Genomic DNA, 17,486 nt, shown 5'->3' with positions numbered 1-17,486 from the left:
AGTAGTAGTAGTAGTAGTAGTAGTAGTAGTAGTAGTAGTAGTAGTAGTAGTAGTAGTAGTAGTAGTAGTAGTAGTAGTAGTAGTAGTAGTAGTAGTAGTAGACTATAAGTACGAGGATCAAAGGACTGAAAGTTGTAAGAGCTGACGGTCACGCAGCCGCTCATTTGTCGGGCGCGTTCGAGACACGAGAAAGTCCGACACGGGAAATGACGAACTGCAATTCAAGTCGACATCACCACTTGCCTTCTCTTTCCTTTTCCCTTGGGACATACCCGGATTCAACCTCTTAGGTAATTCCACCGTTTGAAAATAACTTCCACTTCCTTCCTTCCCCCCCAACTTTCCCCATCTGTGGCGCCAAACGTCCTCCGTTGCCCTCTTCGTCACTCTGTTCCACGGCTCCTCATTAACCTCCGCGCAGGTTCTCCTACTCCTCTACTCTACCCACTGACTTGACCTGCAACGACTCCTCCCCCTCTCCCCTTTCTTTTAACACCACGCCTTTCTTTTCCTGCGAAACCCTGCTTCCAATCATACACACGCTGGTCACCGTCCACCAGTCTCTGGGGAGCCCATTGGAGCTCCCGTGCTCACCATGAAGGCTACCCCGTTGCTCATCGCATGGCACAACGATAATGCCCCAATCTACTCGGTTCATTTCGACCCCAATGGTAAAGGTCGCCTGGCGACGGCCGGAAAGTATGCTTCCCTGTTTTGATACTTGGTTTGAAGAGCTGGGTACTAATATGTTCGCTCTATAGTGACAACAATGTCCGCGTACGGTCCCCTCACCACCTTATCTTCCCCCCGTGACCCTCCCCTTCCTGTGATCATACCCACCATTTCTGACAGATACCACCATAGCTATGGAGAGTGGAATCAACAGGCGAAGAACGAAAGGTGTCCTACCTGAGTACACTGGTGAAACATACACAAGCCGTCAATGTCGTTCGGTTCAGTCCAAAAGGTGCGGGTTGCGATCTTTCACGCGGGAGCCGTTTTTCCCGTGGTAGCTAACCTCTCATTTAGGCGAGATGCTGGCATCTGCTGGAGACGACGGTAACGTGCTCCTTTGGGTACCGTCGGAGCTGCAGACCCAGGCTCCACTGGGAGAGGATCGGTCGGATGATAAAGAGACATGGAGGGTGAAGCATATGTGTCGCTCTTCCGGAGCTGAAATTTATGACCTTGCGTGGTCCCCGGACGGCGTGTTCATCATCACAGGGAGTATGGACAATATTGCGCGGATATACAACGCCCAAACAGGTACGTTGCTGCTCAGCCCGTACTTCGTCTTCGTGCTCCTCCTTTTCGTCAATGGGTTGCTGATCCTTGAAACCCGCAGGACAAATGGTGCGCCAGATCGCGGAGCATTCGCATTATGTTCAAGGAGTGGCTTGGGATCCCCTCAACGAATTCGTGGCCACGCAGTCATCGGACAGATCTGTACACATCTATAGCCTGAAGACAAAAGATGGCCAGTTCACACTTACCTCTCATGGCAAGTTTTTGAAGATGGACTTGCCGGCCAAGCGTATCTCGGCCAGTCCGGCGCCTCAGGACACATCCGTCCGGTCGCAGCCGGCTAATGCCAGTGCAGCTGCAATCACTTCTCCAGCGCCGTCGACTCCGGGCACGCCAATGGCTAACTTGCCAATGGACCCTCCACCCGTTTCCCATAGCCGCAGGTCGTCATTTGGTTCCTCCCCATCGATCCGCCGCTCTGCATCCCCGGCGCCATCTCTACCGTTGCCAGCCGTGAAGCCTCTGGAAGTACCATCACCGGGGCTTCTAGGTGGGCTGGGCGTCAAGAATGCTAACATCTATGCCAACGAAACTTTCACGTCCTTTTTTAGGCGATTGACTTTCGCTCCCGATGGCAGCTTGCTGTTTACACCGGCAGGCCAGTACAAGACTTCGCATATGTCTGCGACAGATCCCACCAAAACTACGGACGAGGTCATCAATACCGTTTACGTGTATACTCGGGCAGGTTTCAACAAACCTCCAATCTCCCATCTTCCAGGCCACAAGAAACCTTCTGTTGCGGTAAAATGCTCTCCCATCTTTTATACCTTGCGACAGACCTCCCAGCCGGCTCGTCATATTACTTTGGATACTTCTTCTGGAGAGGAGACATTTGCCTCTCTTCCGGATCCTGTAGTAAATTCAACAACTGACCGTCCATCTATGGAGCCTCCAACATCGGCACATACCGCGGGCGACACGGCAAGGATCAACCAGACATCAAAGGACGAGAGCCCTTCCACCACTCCAGGACCAATGCCTGTTTTTGCATTACCTTACCGAATCGTATATGCAGTGGCTACTCAGGACTCCGTCTTGGTGTATGATACCCAGCAACAAGCTCCGATATGCGTAGTCAGCAATTTACACTTCGCAACTTTTACTGATTTGACATGGTAAGTCTATTTCCTTACCCAGACCATGTAGTAATTTAACAATTGATTAGGTCGAATGATGGTTTGACATTGATAATGAGCTCGTCGGATGGCTTCTGTTCTACTCTTACGTTTGCACCAGGAGAGTTAGGTCAACCCTATACTGCTCCAGTGTCAACCGCCCACCAGACTTCAGCTTCTAGCGTGCAGTCCACAGGTCATGCACCAAACTCGGCCAAACCAATCCCGGGAATGACCCCAGGCAACGCAACTCCAATACCTCCAGTGCCTCCGGCAAGCCCTGCGCGGTCTAACTCTGTATCCTCGATTGCCACGCAATCTACTGCTGCGCAGCAAGCCACGGGGTCTGTTGTCAATAACCCGACACCGACACTCGGATCTGTGCCGTTAGTCACAGCAACGCATTCGTCACAACCACCAACTCTGCCACTTACTACGCCGCCGCAGACACCGATGTCGGCTGTCGCTCAGAGCGGGACAAGTACTGTCAGTAACAGTGTTCTAGGCAAGCGAGCCAGCGAGTCTGAAAAAGAGGACATTAAGGACCAGCATTGTGTTCCACAAGTACAGCAGCCGAAGAAGAGACGAGTAGCGCCGACTCTCGTTTCCACTGGCAATGGCCCCTCGTCCTCGAAAGATGGTTCCCAGAATACCGACGTTGGCGGCTAATGCTCCTTATTCCACCAAGCTCCATTTAAACCTTCCCAGACGGATGTATAAAACCCTGTTCCTTTGCCTACTGAGTCGACTGCGGATGACTCGAGTGCCTATGATATCTTTGTTATGAGTAATGTGTTCTTTTCCTTCCGTTCTACAAGACTCCGCATCATGTTTAACGTCCTGTGGGATTTGCCTACCGTGTTCTGGGATCTTGGTAGAGTTTAATAGTTATGCATCTGCTCACTGTTGGCGCTTCACCTTTCTTTATTCTGTTATTCCCTCTATTATTGTTATCCAGTCGGCACTCTTCGGGATACCTCTGCATTTGCGGTCTTTCAACCCTCTTCACGCCGAACAAGCTTGCAGTACTTGGGCGTGAGATCGAATTTATTGGTGTTATTATTCTACGGCTGTCTTGTTTTCTGGGCCTTGCGCTTCGTGCTCCGATCGCCTTTCCGTGTGCAAGAAGAATATCGCGTCGGTTGAGTGGTGAAAATGGTATGCTTTTATGATTGTGATCTGAGCAGACATCTCGATGATTACCATGTGTATGTTAGGCGGTATTCCTTGGGAACACAATATTGTTCATGACGGCTACTTTGTTTTGATATCCGATAATCCATGTTATATCATCTTTACGTTGATGTACAGCTTAATCTAGTAAGATTAAAAAAAATACATTCTTCTGTCTACTCCTCTAGATACATTACCATTATATCCCTTCCGACTTCGTTTATATTAGGAAAAAAGACCTAGACAAGTTATGAAAGACAATGAGAAGGCCTGAAACTACACACGTTCCAGGCGAAACCGAAAGAAAACGTAGAGGATATTGTTGGTTGAGCTTGAACTTCAGAATGTTTGTCAAGCGCGGATCTTTCAGTAGGCTGCACTGACCCCGTTGCTTATGACATTCAGCCCGTTGTTCCCATTCCCGCTTTGACAATCATGGCAACCGTTCGTTACCGGAGAACATAGGGCATTTACAACGCTTGCCACGCTCATGTCACTGGGGAGTACGGCTTTGGCCTCGGTAGCATGGACGCCGACGGTAAGAGTGGTAACACTTGAGACTATGCCAGTAGATTGTAAGCGGTTTGCCCAGCGGAATAGAGCTTCATCACCGCGGGAGCCGCCCGCTACAAACAGGAAGTCAGGATTTTGACCTAATTGACCCATGACGGATTCAGCAGCGTTGGCCTTTGTAATGTCCAAGGGTTCAACGCTCACTGCACCATCTGTAAGAACAATCCGGATGGCTTCGCTGCCACGTGTGCCGTTGATCTGATCAGCAAGATCGGAGGCCTGGCGGGCAGCAATTTCAGGATCATGAGCGTGATTATACAGAAAGCTTAGTATGCAGCGGCGCTCTTCCAACTGGCTTCCCTCAGTCCTTTCTTGGTAGTACTGGATGACTTTGCGAATTCCATTCCTCCAGTCTTTGGCCTTCGCCATGTCCACCAACGCCCGCCACTGAGTTTCTCCGATGTCACGTACGAAGCAGCCGTTCTCGGCGATCAGTCCCACTCGACTAGTCACCCTTTTAAAACTAGATTCAAGCTGTTCCGGGCTTTTGTTACTAGTCACGTATACTTTGTTCTTTGGGTCAAGGAGCAAGCGGTCCAAGAGCGAGCCCAATTCAAAGGAAGACTTCGAGTCATCGGATTGAAGAATCCCGTCGTCCTCGAGGAAGAAGAGTCGTGTGTTAGATTTCTCATATGATTCTTGTAAGCTGTGTACTGAAAGAGACGAAACTTGACTGAGCTCGCGAGAGAGCTGCGTGCTGTGGGCCTTGTGGAGAGCTGCCTGAAACGACTTGTACCACGCAATAGCAGTACAAGGTGCCTTTTTCTCAAGCAGATATTCCCAGTTACGCTGTTTCTGATCTGGTGACATCTCAAGCGCCTTGTGGATTGTATCTGCAACTTCTCTGTAGTCCCATGGGTTGACAAGCAATTCATGGCCACTGAATATAGAAGCGCTCCCAGTGAATTCACTAAGGATGAGAGAGCCATGGCGCTGGGACGTAACCTTTCCATCTTGACAATGGAGGTAATCGTGACTTGTAAGGTTCATACCCTCCCTCAGGCTTGTCACCATGAAGATGTCAGCCACGCTCATTAAAGCTAAAAACTGCGAGTAACTGATATCTTGTCGTAAGAGTACGAGAGGTTGATGCGTTAATGTCGAATAAGTGGAATTTATCCTCATGGCAATCTTCGAGACTTGCGCCTCCAACTCAGGTAGCTCCGACGCCGAAGCGACTTGAACGAGGACAACCTGGATCAGTTAGCATACAAGACCTGGGGTAAATGGAAAGGCTCATCTCAGACATACATTGTCTCTCCACTTCGGGTATCTTTTCAGAAACAGCTCATAAGCTAATAGCTTCTGCTTGATACCACCGGGTGCATCAAGCCTATCTCGAGCGACGATCAGACGTTTCCCACTATATCTGGAAATAATGTTCGTAATCCAATCCTTCACCTCGGCTGTCTGACGCAGCTCATTAAGTGCTTGATAATCGATCCCGATTGGCAAACGTTTCACGTGGACAAAGCGTTGTGGAAGTTGGACTCCATCGACGGACACCTCCAAACTTAGGAGCCGACTGCAGGACTGAAGAAAGTGGTAACAATACTCCTCTGTCTGGAAAGAAACGAGATCAGCGCCCAGAAGACCGTTGAGTAAAGCACCTCGTGCATTGAGACACCTGAAAATTTCAGAAGAGGGGAATGCAGCATGCATGGAGAAGCCGATTTCTGCGCCTGGCAGCTTCTCCCGGAGCAACGCTGGCAGGAGTAGAAGATGATAATCATGAATCCAGATACTATCTCCTGGGCGCCAGCACGAAGCGATGGTGTTAGCAAATGCCTCGTTTACTTTCACGTATTGCTTCCAGGAGTAGTCGTCATACTGGGTGTGCCGAGGGCTTTCCTGCATCTGATAATGAAAAGCTGGCCAGAGGACTGCACGACAAAAATGCGAATAGTGCCCTTCAAACTCCTCATCGCCGACAAAGACTGTGAGGGAGTTGTAGTTATCCTCGAGCGTCTCTCCGATTCTAGCGCGTGTTTCATCTTTCAGTGAGTCGGTCGGCATACCCAGAGTGCCTACCCACATCTTGTCTGACAGGATGCCTGCTCTTTCAGCAGCAGCGACAGCATTTCGCATACCGCCATTGCCCTGTTCTGCTGATTTCACAACCCAATCATGGTCACAGAGTAATGCGCGCGGGCTTCCAGGGTCCTCTTCCGACTCTGGTGTCTCTAGGACTCCATCAACGTATAATGGCTGGTCATAACCGTCACCTGGGTTTGGACGGCTCAGGATCGATGGCTCAGGAGGACCAGTAGCCTTGGAACGAGGCTGGTTAAATTTGCGGCTCTGACCCCAGGAAACAACGCGAGGTTCGCTGGGACCCGGGCCGTAGGGGTCATCCGCGGAAGCAATCTCGCCCGCAGCACGCGAGATGTAAGGTTTGAAGATCTTCTCATCTTCCGTCGTAGCGCCGGGGGTAAGCGATAAGCTGTAACCCCTCGAGCGACGTCTCCGTCGCGCTTCAGCTAGCCGCCCTACGATCCGGTCATCTGAATGAGAGTAGCTTGTAGATGACTTCCGGCGATGCCTGTATTCGGTGGCGCGGAAGTCAATCGTATAGGGGAGGAACCTATCAAAACCGATCAGATACCATTTCGACCAGAAGAATGGGAGAGAAGGAACGAGTGAGACGACTTACAGTGAGACAAGAAAGACCGTCATTGATTAGATGTTTTGGGAGTTGAGGACCTCTCTACCTGTACTTGAGGAAAGATCTAATTGTGTATGTACCCACTGTTCAAGAGGAATACGATGGATTAAGGTTGGTATGTGCAGTATAATGGTCTGCAGTCAGACTTGAGCATCTGTGTTTTCCGGGCCAAGGGATGGTGAAGGTTGAAGGACCAAGTCTACATTCTATATGTTTTGCAAACCAATGGAACAGCGATCCTGAAAATTCCGGCGGGAAGTTAGACAACCGAGAAGCATAATGAATGACCCAAGGAAAGACGGTCGTTGCGATTGGACCATGGAACTCGTGCGGTTGTGAGAGAGCAGGTGAAAGGGTAAAAAGAACATTCTGGGCTTTTCGAGGGGACGAAACCAAGAGCGCAAAAAGCAGGTGATGGATGCCTCAAAGGAGGGGTATCTCTCTGCCTTGGGCGTGATTCGGGCGCGGGGCTCATGAGATGGAATCATGGAATTGAGGCTATTGGTTTCACAACGTGACCAACCGCATCAGAAAAAAACAGAACCTGACTGGAAACGTGGGAATAGTTCGTTCAAGCTGTCCTGGACTGTTGTTCACTGTCCAATCGTACCCATGACGTCTTGATTCCCGGGTTGATCCGCGGGTCGGTTTTACCCACTGCGCTAAGATAGCGTTAGGCGATGATTCTCGACAGTTCGACAAGTCTAGACCCACACGCGTTTTCTATCGACCAGGGAAAATGTCCTGCAAGAGCGAAGCACATGGAACCTGGCGAGGGAAAGTCATTCGGTCGTAAGGAGTTGGTTATCCCCCCTGAGAAGTGTGGGAGAGTTGGGCAGGAACAGGGCCATCATGGGAGAGATAGTATGAACCCGAAGGAAGAAGAGAAGCAAGTGGATACTTGCTGGATCACAGCATCCCGTGAACGAAAAGGACCTTAAGCCTGTTTTGGGCGGCAGAAGACAAAAGACTCAAACAAGACAATTCAGACCAAACCTGGCATCACGAGTCATTCCTTTTCCGAGTGTTGATATCGACCGATCAGGTCATCACTTGTTCCCCACCCTAGCGGTATTCACGCCCCCATATGCCTCATCTCATTCATAATATAATACTATCTTCGTAACCCTATCTACAAAAACTTTAATTGCTTCTTCTCCCGTATCTTCTGTTTCCACTTCGGACACCCCTCTCGAGTTCTGTCTATCCCTCATGGCTTCTACCGACTCATCGCTGGGCGACTCACGCCTGCTGATCGTTTCCAATCGCCTTCCCATCACCATTAGACGATCTGAAAATGGCAAGTATGAATTTTCGATGTCTTCCGGTGGACTAGTGACCGGATTGAGCGGTCTGTCCAAGACAACAACCTTCCAGTGGTACGGTTGGCCAGGATTGGAAGTCCCGGAGGATGAGGTCCCTTCTGTGAAGCAGAGACTCAGAGACGAGTTCGGCGCAACTCCGGTCTTCATGGATGACAAGTTAGCGGATCGTCACTATAATGGCTTCTCCAGTAAGTGCTTTTCCTCAAATTCCGGCGCCAGTGTCAGACTTGCAGCCACCTCCTCTCTGGCTGATGCCCTAGCAGCGGGACCGTGCTAATGTGACTCGTTAGACTCGATCCTTTGGCCTCTCTTGCACTATCATCCTGGTGAGATTGTGTTTGATGAGGGTGCCTGGGATGCCTACCGTGAGGCAAATCTTCTATTCGCCAAGACCATCGCGAAGGAAGCTCAAGAGGGTGACCTGGTCTGGGTGCATGATTATCATCTCATGCTTCTACCAGAATTGCTTCAGGAGCAACTTACTCTCCTGGGAAAGAAGAATATTCGGATTGGATTTTTCCTCCACACACCATTCCCCAGTAGTGAGATCTACAGAATCCTGCCCGTTAGAGCCGAACTTCTGCGAGGTTTGCTGCATTGTCACTTGATCGGCTTCCATACCTATGACTATGCACGCCACTTCTTAAGCAGCTGTGCTCACATACTGTATGTATAACAAGAAGCTCCTCTTCCTAATTATGCACCAGCTAATAAGTCTCTCCAGCGGATTAGTGACGACCCCTAGCAGTGTGAAATACGAAGGCAGGTCTATCAATGTCGGGGCTTTCCCCATTGGAATCGACCCCGACAAGTTCACTGAAGGCTTGAAGAGCCCGAAGGTGCAAAACCGCATCGCCAGCCTTGAGAATAAATTCCAGGGAACAAAATTGATGGTCAGCGTTGACCGCCTGGATTATATCAAGGGTATCCCTCAGAAGTTACACGCACTGGAAGTCTTTCTCCAAAACCATCCAGAATGGGTGGGTAAAGTCGTCCTGGTACAAGTGGCTGTCCCAAGTCGCCAGGATGTCGAAGAATACCAGAATTTAAGAGCGGTAGTAAATGAGCTAGTGGGCCGAATTAATGGCAAATTCGGTAAGCCGGGTCTTTGTGACACTCCTATGATAGTTTCACACTAACCAGTACAATAGGAACGGTGGACTACATGCCCATTCACTTCATGCACAAGTCAGTGAGCTTCGACGAACTCATTGCTCTGTATGCGGCATCAGATGCCTGCATTGTTTCTTCGACTCGCGATGGAATGAATCTGGTATCCTTCGAGTACATCGCAACTCAACAGAAACGTAAAGGCGTTTTGATCTTGTCTGAGTTTGCCGGTGCTGCTCAGAGTCTCAACGGAAGCATTGTTGTGAATCCATGGAACACCGAAGAGCTAGCAGAGGCATATCATGAGGCAGTCTCAATTAGCGAAGAACTGCGAGCCGCTCAATTTGCAAAGCTCTACAAGTATATCTCAAAATACACAAGGTATGCCTATACCCAGATGGTATCGTTCTTCTTCGGCAATACTAACATCGCGTAGTGCTTTCTGGGGTCAGTCATTTGTGGCTGAGATGTCTCAATGCTCATCTTGATAGACTAGAATCTATCTTTCTTTCGTTCTCTTCGGTCTTTCTGGGTACAGTCAAGCGTGGCGGTTATGTTTCTTTTTCGTGACGGCAAAGCATTCGATTCTAATACATAGATCTAATGACGTTCTGACAAGGCTTAGCAACAGTCATATGTTTAATTCAGGTGAGATAGCCATATAGCGATCGGGTGTTAGCGGTTGTCGTACTACAAATCAATACACAAATCAAAATTTGGCATCTCATTAAGCTTTCACACTTACGGAAGCTTCAGTATCTTAAGCCAAGTGCGGCAACATATATGAATAGAAAAGGATAGGGCAGCATAGACTTCCTGAGATGGTTATGGGAGAAATATACCATATCCACTTAATGGCACCGAAATTTAGTTGCAGCAAAATATTTACGGCCAAGCATCCACATTCTTCTTAACAAACTCAGCGAAAGAAGTTGGTTCAGCGTCAAGCAGCTTCAAGCTCTCGTCCAAGCTATGTCCGAGAAAGTATCCAGGTGACTCAATCAGCAGATGGTTTTCGAGGAATTCCCGAGCCACGGGCGGCGGGAGAACCGCTTTATATTGATCGGCGGACACCGACACAAAGACAGCCTTCTTTCCTGTTACCTCAGTAAAAGTTTTCACAATCTCGTCGGCGGTGTAGTAGCCAGCGGCTTCGAGAACCTGCTTCCCATTCAACTCAGAAGCATGCTTAATGACAGCTTTGACGAAAAGGCCTGATCTTCGTTAGGTACAGTCAAACTCTTCTAGTGCTTCTCAGGACCTGCAAAAACAAACTTACCGGTGTCACTCGCAGCATCGAACAAGGGAAACTTAGCCTTGGCACCATCAACTGGGTAGAAAAGCTGATAGGTGCCATCGTCACTCTTTTTCAGCATCTGCAGGTAATTGAGCATGAAGTAACCCGCCAGAACGAAAGTACAAGGGACGCTCGAAGCACGGATGTATCTTTCTATCTCAGCCTTGCCATCGAAATGGGGTACATGACTGAGTCGTCCATTAGTGGAGTCGGTGACGTGGATGAGAGAAGAGAAGATCAGGTGCTGGATGCCGAGTTCTTTGGCTACATCGGCGACATTCTTGCCCTGGGTGAGTTCGGTGTCCTTGTTAACGTATTCCCAGTAGTTGGTTACTAGGAAGATGGTGTGGGATCCTTCGAGCGCTGTGCGGAGGGATTCGACAGAGTTCAGGTTAGCCTATGTGAGGTTAGTTAGGGGCTTTTGCAGGCTCACTGGAGCTCACGTAGGGTTTGCAGACTGACCGTAACGACTTCCACTCCACGCTTTTGCAGCTCCTGAGCGGCGGGCTTGCTGGTATCGCGGGTGATGCCTCGGATCTTGAACTCTTTGGAGAGCTGGGAATCAGCCAGAATGTGGTTAATCACGGAGCCGCCCTGGTTGCCCGTGGCACCGAAGACCGTGATAAGCTTGGACATATTGGTCGTAGTTTTCGTGGATTGATGATGGTTGAGTGTTGATATCTAGCACTTGTATGGAATGCTATCGGATTTCAGAGTTATGGTGTTTGCTTCTGGTAGTTGAATCTTGATTCGACAATATGGATTGTTTCCAGTCTTATATATCCCAGTTCTCTACGTTGTATGTTCTATATTGTATCTCTTACCCCTCAGTCCATATTAGATATCCTGAGTACTACTAGTATAGATTATCTAGACCTGGGAGTCCTATTGGCTGAATGAGCTACTAGTACTAGTAGTAGTAGTAGTAGTAGTAGTAGTAAGCAGCTTTCTGAGCATTTAGTCACTTCCGTTCACTTGCACACAGTCTCTTCGGGTTTTACGGGGTCCGAGCTGATTAATGCTGCGCCACAGAATGCTATGGTAACATCGTAGCATCGACAGTTGATATGCATTACGCACCATGCGTTGTTTGGTATCTTGGGATGCTTCAGTAAGACAGAGTTACTAATCAGACTGAGATAACTACGGAGTAACCTAACGAACTAGTACTCTATTTACCCCCTTCCCCGGTTTCCCTTCCTCTTTTTACGTGCTTTGTATTTTTGCTTACTCTGTTCTTTCCGACAGATCCTCAGCGATCAGCATTAAACATTCTCTTTCGAGTCATTCGGTAGTTATGTCTATCATTACCTCATGATTATTATCCCGCTGGATCTACACAATACGCAGTAGGTGGAAGTCTACCTTAAATGGAAGCCCCACGGCCTGCTAATCGAGGGTTGGAAAGGTCCTACTGTGTAAAGTAGCCCTCTCGAGATTGCGGGGTTAACATCACACGATTTCCATGCCGGAGGTCTGACCACTTCAATACGGTCGGTGAACTTGGCTCACTTTCGTTCGGCTTTTAATTTCCTAACTTTATTGTTCAGAGACATACATCGAGACTAGGTGTCTTGAACTGTCCCGAGTCATTGATTGAGTTACAAACCACATGATAAGATAGGGTTATATCTCATGAAGTCTATCGGATGCTGGACTACCATTGGCGAGGTCAGAAACGTGGACTGATGTAGTCGTGAGATAATATGAACATCATCCGGGGCGAAAGATGTGCCATCTACTTCCCCTGTCGAGAAGTACTCCGCATTATAGGAAGTTACTGCCCGTCGTACCAAGGGTAAGGGTACGCGGCTTGTGGCCAGGAATGACGTGGGCGTAACATATCCCGTCTCAACCAGCAACTTCGCACCATTGTGTTGGTTTCTCAAAGCGAGGACTAAGCCAATGATACCGATAATCGATCGCTGTGAGTTTAGTGATGGACAATGGCCACCGCGTACAAGTACCCCCCTGTGTGAGACGTTGTCGAATCCGCTCGGCACAGAATGCAATTAACTTCTTTCAGCGGGGATTATGCTTCACACGGGTTCCCACTGGCAAGCCGATGGACATGGAAAGTCGATAATCACGTTTTCCAGACCGCTATGGAATGCGGATCGCCCAGTAGTTCGAGGTCAAGCCTCACTTACCCGGGAGATGGCATGCTTTCTGTGGCTTGGCCACGGGCCAGGTCCCACGGTTAGGTCGGACAAACACCCTCAAATTCATGCTATGTACTCCGTATTGATCGCTCCAACAATTTAGCATGGATAAAAATAATAATAGAGGAAAGACAAAGCGACAAGGGATTGGACATCAAAGGACCCTGAACCCGGGGGAAGGAAAAGTCAAAAAGTCCAAAAGGGAAATGCAGAGGGAGAATCGTCGAAGAAAGCTTCCAGGAGCGGATGAGGTATCCACGCCAAGCCCCCTGGACAGCCAGGGTCTGGGACTAGGCTTTCTTGTCACGTCTGGTCATCCTTCAGAAAGGGGTCTAGTCTGATGGGTCCCTGGGCTGCTCTAGCCAGATCTTGTCCTCTGCCAAGGCGGACGCTTGCGCGTCTCCGCCACTATCTTGGAAGGCTGCCGTAATCCTGTAACACCGAGTCGTTTGGTCCTTATTTTCCGAATCGAGTTGGAAATGGGTTCAATTATGCCCTAGAACCCGTTCGAACTGGTCCCCAGGTATGTCCACTCCTACATGCATACATACATGACTGTTGTAAAGTCCTTGTTGGGCAAACGTCCTGTTATGTAGGTGGCGATTCTGAGAAAGGGACTTTCGAAGGCATTAACAACTGTCAATCAAGTGGAGATGCATTCATCAGAGTGCAGAAAGCCGCGTATGCACTTGGCTTAGGGACACAGCAGGTCCTTTTATATGTACAGTACTGAGTACATACAGAGTCTGGATGTATGTATTGTTTGTACATCGGTATACTTACAGCGTGTGTCATATAATTAGCGGCCAATATTGTAGGTGACCCAAAGTATGAGGAGGAAAGTAAATTTCGAAGAATTTCGATTAAGCTCGACAATTAGGTATCATGCCCCCTTGATTGAAGTTTGACTCTCACTAGAAGATCATCACGATCATCGCGTTACCACTTGTACTGGTTTATCTGGCTAGCCGGCTGGCGTGGCACAGATCTGATTGATTGTCTCTAGACTTTGTCGATGATGGCGTATGCCCATCGAAAATTTCTTTCAATGGTCGTTCAATTATTAAGGCGTCTTTGATTTAAGATCATGTCTAGATATTATATCCACCATCGATGATTCGTCAGCAAAGGTGGGAAGCGGGTACTCGAGTTCTACTAGAGGCTGTGATTGAGATTTCTTCTGGTGATGGGTCATGACATTCGTAAGGCTACGGTTCAAACCGCCCCTTTGAATTTCCTGATTGATCTGGAAGAGGGTCCATTTTGCTCTCTTTCTTGCCCTGAGAAAGCACGATAATTGTCAGGTTCCCCAAGTTTAACGCCGAGTGTGCCGAGAGGGTTCCCCCGAGCGTTCTCTAAATGGAACCGCGTGCTGTCTAACGTGCACGGTCGCGCATCCTAAGGATACGATGGTGACATTTTTAGTCTGTTGATCAGAGAGCCGCGTAAGACTGAGCTGACGCCGTCATTTGGGCTGTACCACCAGATGGAGAAAATGAGTCCTCTATGAATCTTCTATGGATTGGAGTTGGACTGCATGTACTGTACGTATCACAAGCAGCGGATGATAACAGGTTGGGATTTATCAAAGACCAAATGGATTGCGTAGTCATGTAGGTCGAGTCGCAGGGGATGAGACCATCCAGAAGGATAAAATTCCACGCGGACAGGGCCAAGCTTTTGAGAGATTCATCAGCATACTCCTCAGCCGGTGGAGAGCAATAACCGTACTGACCATCAGATGCGAATGAAACGGCATCTCAAAGGCTTCTTGTTCGTCAAATTAGTGGAGCCCGACGTCTATCCTCGTGAAATCCTGTCAATTCTGTCGGGATAAGCCGTTGGAAGGTTGGAGATGACAACCAATTTGACTGCCGTGCCAAGAGAAAGTAGAAGATACAAGAGAGTGTTAAATGTGTATTGCCAAATCCCTCGGGACACAGAGCGTCAACGGATGGAAACAGTTTAGTCTAGCGGGCAGCGAAAGGGTCTTGGCCATGGTTCAGTTTACTGTTTCGGGGCGGCACACACGCGGCTTGCGGTGCAAATGCTGCACCCTGATTGGGACGATGACCCCAAGGCTGACGACGCTTCGCCCTCGCTGCTGGCGTGGAAAAAGAGACCCAATGACCTGAAAATTCATCAACTAGTAGTAGTTTAGTTGCGCTTCTCTCTCTTCTCTGTTTCTCCCTCTCCACTTGGACTGACCCTCTCATTCTTCCTCCCTCTCTCGCCCTCTCTGTCTCCCTTTTGGGATCTTCTCTCCTCTCTCTCCTCGAGGTATATTTTTTTTTTTTTTGGAAGTTGATTTTATTTTTTCTTTTTGTTCCTTTTTCGCCCCTAATTAATTCTTTCCCCCTCGGCTTCACTTACCTGAAGCTTTTTTTGTGTTTTTTTTGTGTTTCCCCCCCCTTCTAATTGTATTGGCAAGAACGACTGGTGAACAATCACTTTCTCTCGTTAATTCCATTTTCACCCTTTGTGGTTGTCGTAAGTCGCGGACACGACTACGTTGACCAGCGCCAAGCGTGGCGACCGCTTAGTTGGGCTGTGCGACCATTGTACCCTACGGACTGACCTCACTGACCATCATTCTTTCTTACTTACACGACTGACTCGACCCAACAACATCCACACTCACCCTTCTCCCATCCTTCTCTCTTTCTCATTTCGGCCAGAGAGAAAAGGACGATCAAAATCAATCACCGAAGGGAGTCATTGAGGATTTATTCAACCTGGAGTGTCAAGTCCGACCGATCGCCGTTGGTGCTCTTCACCCCCCTACCACACACCACTATGGCCGACAGCATACACCACGCTCAACGGGCGCAAGGCTCTAATAACTTCGATGCCTCCGAGCTCACCAACGCTTTCGAACAACTCATGCGTAATAAAAGGTTCCATCGTCTCCAGGAACACTCGAGGGCTCGTACTCATTCCCCATCGCCGTCTCCGTCTCAGATGTCTTCGCCTGGGCCTTACGCACCACCCCATCCCTCGCGAGCACCACCACCACCTCCGACCGCAGCTCCTTTTCAGCCACCCCAGTACCCACCACAACCGCAACAATACCCATCAACTCAATCCTCAATGCTGCAGGGGCTACCAATTGTTCCATCGCCGCCGCAGGATCAAGCATCCTTAAAATTCCGAAATCTCCTCCACGTCCTGTCCGTAACCCCGACAAAGTATGAGAACCCGGGTCTTCTCGATGAAGCCCTCTCCCTTATCCCGCTCGACCGATTATATTCAGAAGCAGAGGAAGAGAGTCAAATCTTGCAAGCACAGGCTGCTAGCGTTGGTGGCAGACCCGAATGGGGGTACCAAGATTGTGTTATCCGGTCTCTCTTAAGGTGCGTTTAGTAGCATATGCCTATACGCTATATCTATCATAATTATTTATGACCTTGAGTACTAACCGCGCCTTTCACAGATGGTTCAAAGGATCGTTCTTCAAATTTGTTAACAATCCCCCTTGCTCACGGTGCTTTCGGCCCACAATTGCCCAAGGCAATACACCACCTTTACCCGATGAGACCGCTCGCGGTGCAACACGAGTAGAACTTTACCGATGCTCTGAAATGTCTTGTGGCGCCCACGAGAGATTCCCTCGCTACTCCGATGTTTGGCAACTACTACAGAGCCGTCGGGGTCGTGTAGGCGAATGGGCAAATTGCTTCAGTATGTTCTGCAGAGCCCTTGGTGGCCGTGTACGATGGGTTTGGAATTCGGAGGACTACGTCTGGACCGAAGTATATTCGGAACATCAGAGGCGTTGGGTGCATGTAGATGCGTGTGAGGGGGCGTGGGATCAGCCCCGTCTCTACGCTGAAGGTTCGTGTTTCACAATTGACTTGCTCGGCTTCTAAACTAACGGTTTCCAGGCTGGGGCCGAAAGATGTCCTATTGCGTTGCATTCTCGATCGACGGCGCCACCGATGTCACCCGCCGATATGTCCGAAGTCCGGCAAAGCATGGAGCACCACGGAACCGCGCTCCTGAAGAGGTCGTGCACTGGGTGATTTTGGAAATCCGAAGGAAGCGCCGGGAGAATCTCTCCAAGACCGACCAAAAACGTCTGATGAAGGAGGATGAGCGCGAGGAAAAAGAACTTCGGCATTACACCGCTTCTGCCCTTGCTGCAGAGTTGAACAACCTTCTTCCTCAGAACCAAGCGACCGGCAGACTAGATGAGCAAAAGACTCCTGTGTCGCGACAGGAAGCAGCTGCAGAGTGGCTTGCCGCTAGACAAAGAAGCTCAGGCCATTCTGGTCCTGATCACTCCCAGGGTGGACGGTAGCACTGCATCCATCACAGAGGGTCTACAATCAACTCATCGTCTTGCGAACCGTCGCCCAGGCTCAATCCTCTGACGGCCGACTGACAACCAACCCAAGATCTTCGACCGATAAGACGATATAACGTGGTCAATGTGCTTCGATGCTTGACTTTCGATAAACGCACGATACACGATGGATTCAGCTAGCCTGTTATAGGATTTATATTCGACATTACACGTGCACAGCTCATCATAGGGTAGATCATCCCGTGCTGGTTACAGTGCATTGATCCTATGCGTTCCAAAATGAATCGTCTACCGGTCAGACACCCCTTCGCCCTACTTCAGGGTGACAGGTTGATCTTATCTACACCTTGCTAGGACCCATGTCCAGCATCCCATGGAAACCAAACTCTTTATCTCACGGGCTATATGATTCGTCACCTATACCCAGACAATCCTTGGTTACAGTACAATAT

At 49.2% G+C, this 17,486-nt stretch overlaps 5 protein-coding genes across 5 annotated transcripts; 3 read left to right on the top strand and 2 right to left on the bottom strand.

Annotated features, from left to right (window-relative positions):
• Positions 1-595: 595 nt before the first annotated feature.
• ABOM_012096 (putative chromatin assembly factor 1 subunit B) lies at positions 596-3,092 on the top strand (the record flags this gene model as incomplete). The annotated part of the gene is made up of 6 exons (XM_022539224.1): positions 596-699; positions 762-777; positions 865-967; positions 1,030-1,266; positions 1,346-2,423; positions 2,474-3,092. 6 exons carry the CDS (start codon positions 596-598, stop codon positions 3,090-3,092), a joined length of 2,157 nt encoding a protein of 718 aa, XP_022383009.1.
• An 870-nt stretch (positions 3,093-3,962) lies between these two features.
• ABOM_012095 (trehalose-6-phosphate synthase) lies at positions 3,963-6,845 on the bottom strand (the record flags this gene model as incomplete). The annotated part of the gene is made up of 3 exons (XM_022539223.1): positions 3,963-5,363; positions 5,421-6,753; positions 6,823-6,845. 3 exons carry the CDS (start codon positions 6,843-6,845, stop codon positions 3,963-3,965), a joined length of 2,757 nt encoding a protein of 918 aa, XP_022383010.1.
• Positions 6,846-8,046: 1,201 nt separating this feature from the next.
• On the top strand, positions 8,047-9,757 carry ABOM_012094 (glycosyltransferase family 20 protein; the record flags this gene model as incomplete). Its single annotated transcript, XM_022539222.1, has 5 exons — positions 8,047-8,347; positions 8,450-8,825; positions 8,884-9,254; positions 9,311-9,650; positions 9,706-9,757. The coding sequence occupies 5 exons, from the start codon at positions 8,047-8,049 to the stop codon at positions 9,755-9,757; spliced, it is 1,440 nt and encodes a 479-aa protein (XP_022383013.1).
• A 397-nt stretch (positions 9,758-10,154) lies between these two features.
• Positions 10,155-11,202, bottom strand: ABOM_012093 (NmrA/HSCARG family protein; the record flags this gene model as incomplete). Its single annotated transcript, XM_022539221.1, has 3 exons — positions 10,155-10,483; positions 10,549-10,963; positions 11,029-11,202. The coding sequence occupies 3 exons, from the start codon at positions 11,200-11,202 to the stop codon at positions 10,155-10,157; spliced, it is 918 nt and encodes a 305-aa protein (XP_022383011.1).
• Positions 11,203-15,524: 4,322 nt separating this feature from the next.
• Positions 15,525-17,028, top strand: png1 (peptide-N4-(N-acetyl-beta-glucosaminyl)asparagine amidase; the record flags this gene model as incomplete). The annotated part of the gene is made up of 3 exons (XM_022539220.1): positions 15,525-16,081; positions 16,162-16,562; positions 16,613-17,028. The coding sequence occupies 3 exons, from the start codon at positions 15,525-15,527 to the stop codon at positions 17,026-17,028; spliced, it is 1,374 nt and encodes a 457-aa protein (XP_022383012.1).
• Positions 17,029-17,486: the final 458 nt, after the last annotated feature.

The sequence above is a fragment of the Aspergillus bombycis genome, assembly GCF_001792695.1.
Source record: "Aspergillus bombycis strain NRRL26010 chromosome Unknown contig00224, whole genome shotgun sequence".
Classification (NCBI taxonomy): domain Eukaryota; kingdom Fungi; phylum Ascomycota; class Eurotiomycetes; order Eurotiales; family Aspergillaceae; genus Aspergillus; species Aspergillus bombycis.
This window is presented reverse-complemented; position numbering and strand designations above follow the sequence as displayed.